We start from the raw sequence: 10,494 nt of genomic DNA, 5'->3' as shown, positions 1-10,494 counted from the left end.
ATTCTATTACTTGACATCGGCACCTTTGTGATGAGATTATTTGCATTGTCTCTTAAAGAAAGACTATTATCTTTTAGTCTAATGTCATAACCTTTCTCTAAGAGTTGTCCTAGGCTCAAGATGTTGGTCTTCATGCTTGGAATGTAGTAAACATTGGAAATGAATTTATCATCTTCAAGCGGATGAGAATATTTCCTTTACCTTTCACCTCCATCTTCGATTCATCTCCCAAAGCCATATTGACCGATTCATCAAGCTCCACGAACATGCTTTTATTTCCACACATGTGGTTGCTTGCACCACTATCAAGGCACCACTATCAAGATACCACTTGTGAACCTCATTTGGTTCATCCTTCTTGTAAGCCATCAATAGCATATCTTCTTCTTTACTCCTTTCTTCAACATAGTTGGACTTCTCTTCAACTCTATTCTTGTTTGGAGTTTTGCACTCAGAAGCATAATGTCCAAATTTTCCACAACTATAGCATTTGATGCTTGATTTATCGTACCTTGATTTTGGGTTTCCTCTTCCACGACCTCTTGATGAATTCTCTCCTCTTTGGTTGAAGTTGTCTTCATATTGTCTCCAACCTCGTCCATTTATACCACGACCTCGTCCTTGGAAATTGCCACCACCACGTCTCGGATGATTACGGCCACTTTCTTCCTTTTGATCAATTCTCATCTTGAGAACTTGCTCCACAATATCTTCTTTCTTCTTCTTCTTTTCTTCATAAGCTTGTAGTGATCCAAGAAGTTGCTCCATTGTCATAGTCTCCAAGTCTTTTGTCTCTTCAATAATGGTGACGATATGCTCGAATTTTGAATCCAATGATCTAAGAACTTTCTCCATGATTCTCACCTCATCTAACTTCTCACCATTTCTTTTTAGGTTATTAGTAACCGTCAAGACCCTTGAGAAGTAATCTGAGATGAGTTCTCCTTCCTTCATTTGTCATGTTTCAAATTCTCCTCTTAGAGTTTGAAGTCGTACCTTCTTCACTTGTTCTGCTCCCTTGTAAGATGTCTGAAGCTTCTCCCATGCTTCTTTGGATGTCTTTGCTCCAGCAACCTTCTCAAATGTATCTTCATCTAATCCTTGATAGATTAGACAGAGAGCCTTCTTGTCTCTCTTCTTTGCATCTCTCAAACCATCCTTTTGTGTTTGAGATAGACCACCATCATTCTCTGGTTCATTGAAGCATTTCTCGACTATCTCCCACACATCATGTGCTCCTAAGATAGCCATCATCCTAAGACTCCAATTATCATAGTTGCTCTTAGTGAGCAATGGAACTTGGAGGGGAACACCATTGTTTGCCATCTTCAAAAGGAATTTGTAGCTTTGATACCACTTTGTTGGAATGAAAAACTTTATAAAGATGGGAAAGTGTTTTAAGTGTTTGAAGAAAAAGAAACTTTGTGAAGAAGAAATATTTTATAACTTAGAAGATGATTCTTATTACTTAGATGATTCTTACAAACTTGGATAATTCTTGATGATACAAAATGAAGGGAAGAGAGTGTAGGTATTTATAGCCTCCAAAATACAAAATATCTTACATATTTTAATCCTAAATCTAGAGAATTCTATCATAATACCTAAAATTTTTTATCATAATTATCTAGATAATTTTACGAGAATATCTAGATTTTTATTATAAGGAGGTGGAAGATAATTCTAGATATTAGACTAAGTTTGGACTAAAATGATTAGTAAATTATTATCCCAAAATGTGATCCAAATCAAGTTTAACTTTCAACAATTACATCTTCTAAATGTCTCGTCATTTCTCTCTCCCTCAGATGTTTTGGTTTGGATGAGGTTTTGTTGTTTAACATGTATGGGTATTCATCCTACCTTTTTTAATATATTTGTACGTAAGATCATTGACTTTTAATTAAACTAATCGGGTGACTATAAGGTTTCTTTGAATCTTATATATATATATATAAAGTTGAATTGTGTTCAAAGCACAACCCTCCACGACATAAAATAGGGTAAGGTTTTTGCCGACACGTGTCAAGTCGGTAGTGCGTCTGTGTAGCCCACGCTCTCTCTTCTTTGCGAGCGCGTCATGTGGTTTGTACTGTCTCTTACTTGCTCACGCCCATCAGTTTTTAGGGTTAATCTTCTTCCGCGTCATTCTTCTTCTTCCCTGCCTCCACGCTGCAGAGAAACCATAGAAACTGTAACGTCCCAGAATCATTACTCTTACATTTATTCTGAGTTTTCCAATCAATAATCCACTCTTCATGCATTATGATTTCGATCTATCTCTTCGTTCACCCTCAAACCGCCTCGAACCCCATCTATAAATATCGGCCCTCACTTCCCTTCACATCGCATCTGAAACGATTTACTCAAACATACGATCTCCTAGAAGCAACATATTCAGAGGGCGAATTCATACACTCTGCTTGCGAATTTGAGAGCCGGCCGATCCTCTAATACTGCTGAGGTCCGCTTGCTGAGGTTCTGGGAGGCCAAAAATATCAACAAAGAGGGGAGCTAATGAGTATTGAGATGCTGCTCATCGATGAGACTGTAAGTGTTTTTCCCAGATTTTATCTGTTCAAGATTCAAAGTTTTTTTAATAATTATTTTACTGACTTCCATCTAAGAGCGTTGATCTGTTTGCAAAAAAAAAAAATTCAGATCTTTTAAGAAATCTTTCACTTTCTTTATAATTTTTTCAGATTAGCTCTCTTGACAGTTAAGCTTATTTGATTAACTGATGTTTCTCTCCTTTGATATCAACAGGATACCCTGGTTCAAGGGGGTGTTCCTGCTGTTCACCAACGTAAGTTCAGGGAACGTCTTACTGAAGGATCAGTTTACACTCTCAGCCGGTTTGACGTTACACGCAGCAACCCCAAATTCAAGTTGACTGATGGCCCTGTCTCCATCCGTTTCAATGAAGGAACTGATTTTGAGAAGCTAGCTGCCACTGCTAGAACCATACCTACAGAACATTTTCGCTTCCGACCACATGAACAGATTCTTGAGTTAGCAAACACCTCCAGACAGCTCCCATGTATTTATTTCCTTAATATAAGATTTGTTTTCACATTTCGCACGGTAACGTGATCATACTATAATACCTCAGATGTTATTATTGGGGAGGTTCGTGCAATTAGGAGCACCATCACCGACCGTATACCCTGGGCACAATGCGTGATTCTTACTCTTCGTGTGGAGAGGTATTTTGTGTGTTATTGTATCTGTTTGTTATTATCGTTTACACTATCTATAATGTCTGACACTGTTACTTATATCATTTGCAGTGATGTAAATGTTTGTGTAATTCTGTTTGATTCCTTAGCTATTGCATTCCACACCAAGTTGGATGGATACGGGCGGGAGCCACGGATTGTCCTTATCACCGGAATCAATCCTAAAATAGTCTTGGGTAAAAGAGCATTCCATTTAAAGTAGCCTCATTTGTCAAAGTGATAAAACAGTCATAGTGGTTTGTGTTCTCTTAGATAACTCCACATTACTGTTGGCAGGCAAGTTATACTTGAATGGAACATCCGCTTCAAGGATTTTCTTTGACTCTGAGACCTCAGCTGGAAAGGATCGGCTTGAAAGGCGAGGCCTTTGCTTTATAATCTACACTAGATATTTTGGTTCCCTGTATTCTATTCTTTTCGATGCCTTTTCAGTATCATCTTCTTACAGAGTACCAGGTGGTGGAGCAGACGAGACAGGGTCTTCATCAAAGGTGGTTCATGCACAAAAGATTGAGCCTCTCACTGTCGCTGAGCTTAACGAGTTTGTTCTCTCTGGTGATCCTCAGGTACAAACTGATACATTAAAAGTTACTCCCTTTTTAGAATTGTCTAATTAATCGTTTTTTTTCCTTGCATTAACAGATCATCGAATTCCTTTGTACGGCTAAAGTAACTGGGATTCAGCTTGACGATGGTTGGTGCTATATTGGCTGCTCTCTATGTTCGAAGAAACTCATCCGTGAGGAGCCCTCATGCAATGAAACCAATGCTGTTGCTGAACTGAAGTAATTATTTTCCCTTTTAAGTTTGTTGCGTCATGGAACCAAATTCTGAAATTCATTTATGTCCGACAGGTATCGGGCAGTATTTTCTGTTTCAGACCCGACTGGCACATCGTCTTTCCTTGGATTTGATAAAGAAGTTGCTAAACTGACTAATGTGCTAGCTTCCGAAGCTGTGCAGATTGTGGTAAGCCCTTTTTAAACCATTCCAGAGTTTACTACTGCTTGTGAAACTCGATACATTTCTAATGTTTTTACTACTTTTTCAGGGGATTGGTATTAGTGCTCATGTTGACACTGAGCTTCCTCGAACTCTCACTGGCATTGTTGGTCACACCTACACTTTCCAACTCAAGCTAACAGACTTCAATTTCACTGCAAACCACCAGACCTTCACCATTTCACGCATGTTTACTGCACCAGAGATAGCTCCCACCCCAAGCTTTGCTGTGAGTGATTTTCGCTTCCCCTTATCAAAAGTTTCTGATGTTATAAATATTTAATCAGCAACATTGTTATGTTGGTTTCAGGAAGCCGAAGAGGTCCCTCATCCGGCAGTCTCTCAGACTATGACACGAGGATCTGCAGCCAATGGTGCAATAAAAAGCAATGTTGCAGTAAACGCCAGTACATCTAATGGTCCAATTGGCGGCCGTGAGGCAGCAGAAGAGGAACAGGTTGCTCTGGAAGAGAGTGCCCGTAAGAAGGCACGTGTGGAATGAGACCTTTCCTATAGCTTGACAACCACGTTTCTCTTTTATCAGTTTATGATCTCCAGTTTGAACTTTGCTTTTGTTTATTTGCTTTTTTATCCAAAACAATGTCTCAGTGGTTGTTGGTTTTCATTTTTATCTATGCAAATTTTTTTTACGATAACAATTTGCATGTCTTTTCTTTATACATGCAATATAAGATGAAGCTTTTGCCTCTTCTTATGACTAAATGTGCAATATTGAGTTCACATATAGCATCGTCAAAAAACAATTTTCTGGTCGTTGACATTACTAATCACCACAAATAACTCCAAAATATCATGTATCTGTTACAATAATATCTGAACAGATCAGATTTAGAACCAAATCTGAAAGACTTTTTTGAAGTCAAGTTAAACCAAAATCCCCAAATAAAAATAATCATTAACCGATGGGCACCTCCGACACACTAATAATAACGAATATTTAAACTCATTATTGATTTTTCATTGCATCACGTACATACGCATATACATATATATATATATATATATAATTTTTTTTGTATATCAAAACTTCCTTTGGCGCTGGAAATGGAAAAACTTAAAACATATGGAACACCTATCATTTAGGATATAAATTTGAAATGCTCAGCCTATGAATAAATTGACACAACGTTCAATAGCAAACAAAAGAAGTAGACTGATTTGTAATGATAGCAATCGACACAGGCACAATATGCTTAGATATATTTCTCAGACGTCGATGATCAACACTTTGTCGCATACTGTCGCTCATACAAAAGTTGAATGCAGCAACTTTAATATAACTGTAACATATTCATTGTGCCTATCCACCTCCCATATGAAGTCTTTACTCATACGCTCAAACTGAAATAACGCAGCCGTTACTCACAGACCCCTTCGTTTTTACTTTACAAATGTAATTATGACTCTTATTCTGCCTCTCTATCATCTCGACTTCGAGAAATGGTGAAGACTCCAGAAGAACTTGCACGCAAAGCAATTGAAGTTAGTTCACGGAGAAGACATGGATTATCTACAACTAGTGGTATTCCGGCGCCGGGTTCGTATGTTTTATTCTTTAATGAATTCAAATTTCTATTATTGATCCATTTAATAGTGGTTAGTGATTGTAGTGTATTACTTTGTTTTGAAGTTGCTTAGGTCAAAGATGAATAGCATAAGTAGTTTTCATTGATCGATTCAATAAAAATATAATAAATAGATGATAGTTGCACCAAAATAAAGTTGACCTTAAAACATATGGTAAAGTTTATGTTTCAAAAGAAAAACATGCAAATGCATGTGTTTGTTTTGTGATTATCTTGTTTGAATGAAGATAACAGATTCTTTCATCCGCTTAAAGCAGTAACAATCCATGGATGTGGCAATTTGTCAGAAGCTTCATTGTTGACGTATTAGTTAAATATTTTGTCTTCAAAATGATATTGAATCCATGATTATTGTGTTGCATATTTTTTTTTTAGTTTGTAAATGGAGTTGTGTATATTGTAAATTAGGACTTGGACTTCTTTTTTTCCAAATTATTCCATTTAGTTTACTGTTACGATGGATTAAATTGTTTTGTTGAAAGCATAGTCTATGAGATCTTGAAATGATTGTTTACCATTCCAACCACCAGGTTCGGCATATATATAGCCCACTTGTTATTCAAATCAGCAATGATAGTATTCATACTTCATAAACGGCAAAACAAAACAAAAAGATCATGAGATTTAAACAACTAATGCCTCTCCAAGCAACTCAATGTTCTTACTACTCAAATCTTATTAAAAGCAAATGACAACCAAGAGGCTTCCCACCTGGCCCATGTATCATTATATTATAATTACTACATTAGCAACTGCAATTTAGGAATCTCATGAATCGTAGAGCATCCACATCATTAACCAAGTTGTATATATTTCTTTATTTTTCTTATTATATTTCATAGTTTACATGTATCACTTTTATAAAAACTGCACATACTATATACTTATTAAAAAATTATACCTGCATTTGGCTCTTTACTACAGATTGAATCAGATTCTTCCCCCCACCACCAGGGGAAAAGAGATGATTAAAAGATGCCCAATTAGTGGAGCCTTCATTGATTTTCTGGAGGCCCATTAAGCTGAAGATAGTTCAATGAAGGCCCAAATAGAGGATTGAGTAATGGAGATGGCAAGAGAAACGATTCGATTTTGATTCGAGAATCAGTTTGTTGAAAACCAAATTTGCATGGCTCTGCTGGAGAAATCTATGTTTGTCTCTCTGAAGGATGAGATTCTGTTCTTAACTAATTGATCAATCTCAGCAAGGATCGAAGCTGAGCTCCTGAATGTGCTGCGGTGGAGACGGTGATTGAGTTCTCTCCAAATAAAATAGATCGGCGACTGCAACGCCAGTAAACAGAGAAACTTATGGTGCTTTGTCTATTGACAAACAAAGCAAGGATTGCAGAGAATCTGTCCAAAAAGATGATGGCAGAGATAAGCGAAGATTCAAGGCGAGCGTATTCCAAATGGTTGAGGAGTATTGACAACTGCTTAAAGGAGTACCGACCACTGTTACGTGAGAGAGAATCTCAGATCCGGCGACGGGGAAGATCAAGCGAAGGAAAAATATGAATTTTCTTTATTTCAGTATGTTGAGACTTACTTTAGCGGATTTGGATAACTCGTTCAATAAACCTCAACTTTGTAAAAGACGACGACATGAACTCACCACAGAGCCTCTTAAACTCCTCACCGCCGTGTACTCCATATCCATAATCCGCCATGTAGATTGGATCTCAGACACGGCCAAGAAACCTGCAACAAAGGTATATCAAATCTCTAGCTCTCCTAGAATATATAATTGTTTCTATTATAAAGAATCTTATGATTTGCCTTTAGATCCATATTCTTATAGTTGATACCGATTGTTGTTTTGATCTTCGATGGTGATATGTCTGTAAGGAGAATTATGATGAACAGGGTGAAGCAGTGAACCTTGACTACGTCTCCATCACTTATTTATAGTCTCAAAAATTAGGGAGTTTAAGAGCTGCGGAGAAGGAGTCACTAAATTGAACGTAGTGGGGGGGGGAGCTGGCCGTAGGGAGCAAATGAAAAGAATTAATGAAAGGTTTGAATGAGGATTACGAACGTTACAGAGGCGTTACAACATCTGCGATGCAAAAGACGGGATTGAAGAAGACGAAGTCATTGAAAGAGACATGGGCTATAAATGGACTATGTTTATGTTATAGAAGGTCAGCAATATTAGATTCAACTTGTTATGGTCTTTTTGGGCCCATTCGTTGGAACAATTTTTCATCAACGAAAGTTTAGAACTTTATAGAGAAGCTGACGTGTCGAAGAACGCCCCTTCCTTCCTCCTTGCTGTCGTGGAGTGCTGTGCGCATCACACAAGTCAACTTTTATATAATAAGATATCCACAGCAGCGTCATCCTCTGCAACAAAGAGAAGCCGAAAAAAGAAAAATGGTTAGTCGTAGCTATGCCATCATTTTCCATATCTTGCAATGCTTTAACTACAGACTGTCCTTTACTCTACCTTCCACCAGTATCTGATCAGCGCCGGCCTTGGCTACAATCTCAATATCTTCCCATCGCACCTGCCAACATGCTCAGCTTCAGATCAGACGTTCACCGATCTACTGGTAAACAACTATCTGCTGCGAGGCTTTTTTATTAGGACACGAACATTTGAAACTCATTTTCCAAGTTTATTACTTTTCCCGGTGAATAATGCGAGGCTTGCTCGACAAAATCGACGATTACTAATGCGAAGCAGACGGACTGCAAACTCACCGCAGCAAGACATACAGCGTACACAAGAAACTATCCTTCCTGATCAGGTTGACAACATTGATGTTGATTCCCCTGAACAAGGTATAAACTGACTTGCTCATCGATTGGCTAACCGTGTTCTTGTAATAATCCTAGCTTAATGAACTTGCGTTTCAGTTACCGCAAGGGCAAGTAGAGCCTTGCGAATAAAGAAACAGAAATCTAAGAGAGTAGCCACTCGGTATAAGAGTAAGATATCTCACTAATCTATACACATTATACAAGTTTACAGAAGATTAACACAGCTTAACCTCTTTTTAACAGATGTTGCATCTACAAGTGGAAGCCGTCCAGGTATGAATTGAACCTCTAATGTTCATGACCCACCCACTTTCTGTTCCCATTTAAACTAATGTTCTTAAAACAAAAAATCCGCAGTTAGGTATCGACGCCCAGTTGTTAACAAGTGGGACTTAGTGAAATGCCCGGTTTGTCAGGCCATTGTTTGGATTGCTGAGGCTGTTGTTCAAGAGACAGAGAAATCCCCCAGAATGTTCAGCATCTGTTGTCAGCAGGGTCGTGTTAAGCTACCTCCTAGGCGTCAACCACCCTCTCCGCTGAAAGAACTTCTAGACAAATCAAACTTCAAGTCGATAATCCGAATTGCAAATGGGATGTTAGCTTTCACATCGATGGGTGGACAGATTGATAACTCTGTAACTAACTCTTGTGGACCGTATGCATTTAGGCTCCATGGTCAAACCCACCACAAGATAAGATCTCTGCTCCCCCCTGACGGTAAATTTCCACAGTATCTCCAGCTCTATATAGTTGACACCGACAATGAAGTGGCAAACAGGAAAAAGGCATTCTCAAAAGGTACCTCAGCTTTAGAAATTGACGACAACTTGGTTGCTGACCTGATCAAGATGCTGGATGAAAATAATCACCTTGCTAAAACTTTTAGACATGCTCGAGATCGAGTCCTATCTGGTGGGGCAGTAGAATTCAGCGTGAGATTAGTGAACCAGAAGCATCACGGAAGACAGTATGACCTGCCTACTGCAAGTGAAATAGGTGGTATTTTAGTTGGTGATTTCACAGCTGAATCAGCAGGAAAAGATATTGTTCTTGAGTACAAGACATCTAAGCTGCAAAGGATATAAGCGATCTACATCCTCTATACATGAGTCTTCAGTATCCGTTGCTTTTTCCGTACGGAGAATATGGGTACGACGAGAGGATTCCGTATCAACACACAGAGCACTCTAAACTAAAGAGAGAGTACATGACCATGAGAGAGTACTTTGCTCACCAGATCCAGACAAGGCCATCAGAGGGCATGACTATTATCAAGTCAGGGAGATTGTTTCATCAGTATATTGTAGATGTTTACACCGCAACTGAGAAGGAGAGGTTGAGGTTCATCAGACTTAACCAGAAACAGCTAAGGGCTGAGTTATATACAAACTTTTGTGATGCATTGGACAGTGGAGACACAGACTCTAGAAAAGTTGGCAGAAAAGTCATTTTACCTTCTCCTTTCACCGGAAGCCCTCGATATATGTCTGAGAAGTATCAGGATGCCATGGCCATTTGTCAAATGTCAAATTATCATAGAAGAAAAAACAATAAATGTCAAATTATCGCTTCCGCTAACTCTATGAAAACACTTATAAACGTTGCAATCCACTAAATCTGAGAAAACCAAACACCATACATCCTCCTCAGTATTATATAAACAAATTTTCAAAGCAAGCCACGTCCAAAAACATCCTAAGAAAATAAAAACTCTGAGTTTTTATATAAACACGTTCACGTTCTTCATACCTTTTAATTTCTCATTTTGGAATGGTGGTACACGTTAAAGCTTTGAGTTGAACTTCAATTTGTAATCCTTGCTTAGTTTGTTTCCATTTTGATTTTCTTTTAAAATAATTTAAAAAATAATGCAAAAAAAA

General features: G+C 38.1%; 3 protein-coding genes across 7 annotated transcripts in view; 2 read left to right on the top strand and 1 right to left on the bottom strand.

The window, feature by feature from the left end:
• The window catches only part of LOC106292193 (copia protein), a 4,011-nt gene extending 2,655 nt beyond the window's left edge, over positions 1-1,356 (bottom strand). The window contains 3 exon segments of the mRNA XM_013727808.1: positions 11-175; positions 178-322; positions 325-1,356. Of these exon segments, the coding sequence (XP_013583262.1) occupies positions 11-175; positions 178-322; positions 325-1,326 (1,312 nt within the window). The 5' untranslated portion in view covers positions 1,327-1,356.
• A 761-nt stretch (positions 1,357-2,117) lies between these two features.
• Positions 2,118-4,891, top strand: LOC106344083. 3 transcript variants are annotated; one of them, XM_013783466.1, is made up of 10 exons: positions 2,119-2,550; positions 2,767-3,040; positions 3,113-3,206; positions 3,291-3,415; positions 3,516-3,597; positions 3,688-3,805; positions 3,882-4,024; positions 4,094-4,208; positions 4,291-4,470; positions 4,552-4,891. In XM_013783466.1, the coding sequence occupies exons 1-10, from the start codon at positions 2,518-2,520 to the stop codon at positions 4,741-4,743; spliced, it is 1,356 nt and encodes a 451-aa protein (XP_013638920.1). In that variant the 5' UTR covers positions 2,119-2,517; the 3' UTR covers positions 4,744-4,891. The 3 variants fall into 3 exon arrangements, with proteins under 3 accessions (XP_013638921.1, XP_013638920.1, XP_013638919.1); XM_013783467.1 differs by having other exon boundaries at positions 2,118-2,550; positions 2,767-3,011; positions 3,516-3,805; XM_013783465.1 differs by having other exon boundaries at positions 3,516-3,805.
• Positions 4,892-7,672: 2,781 nt separating this feature from the next.
• Positions 7,673-10,176, top strand: LOC106343477. Of its 3 annotated transcripts, XM_013782704.1 has the most exons (6): positions 7,673-7,992; positions 8,082-8,227; positions 8,308-8,635; positions 8,711-8,782; positions 8,858-8,887; positions 8,972-10,176. In XM_013782704.1, the coding sequence occupies exons 1-6, from the start codon at positions 7,968-7,970 to the stop codon at positions 9,697-9,699; spliced, it is 1,329 nt and encodes a 442-aa protein (XP_013638158.1). In that variant the 5' UTR covers positions 7,673-7,967; the 3' UTR covers positions 9,700-10,176. The 3 variants fall into 3 exon arrangements, with proteins under 3 accessions (XP_013638158.1, XP_013638160.1, XP_013638159.1); XM_013782706.1 differs by having other exon boundaries at positions 7,847-8,403; positions 8,499-8,635; XM_013782705.1 differs by having other exon boundaries at positions 7,847-8,403; positions 8,469-8,635.
• The last annotated feature ends 318 nt before the right edge of the window (positions 10,177-10,494 follow it).

This window comes from Brassica oleracea, chromosome C5, assembly GCF_000695525.1.
Source record: "Brassica oleracea var. oleracea cultivar TO1000 chromosome C5, BOL, whole genome shotgun sequence".
NCBI lineage: Eukaryota > Viridiplantae > Streptophyta > Magnoliopsida > Brassicales > Brassicaceae > Brassica > Brassica oleracea.
The sequence above is the reverse complement of the archived record's forward strand: the minus strand, read 5'-3'. Positions and strand labels throughout refer to the sequence as shown.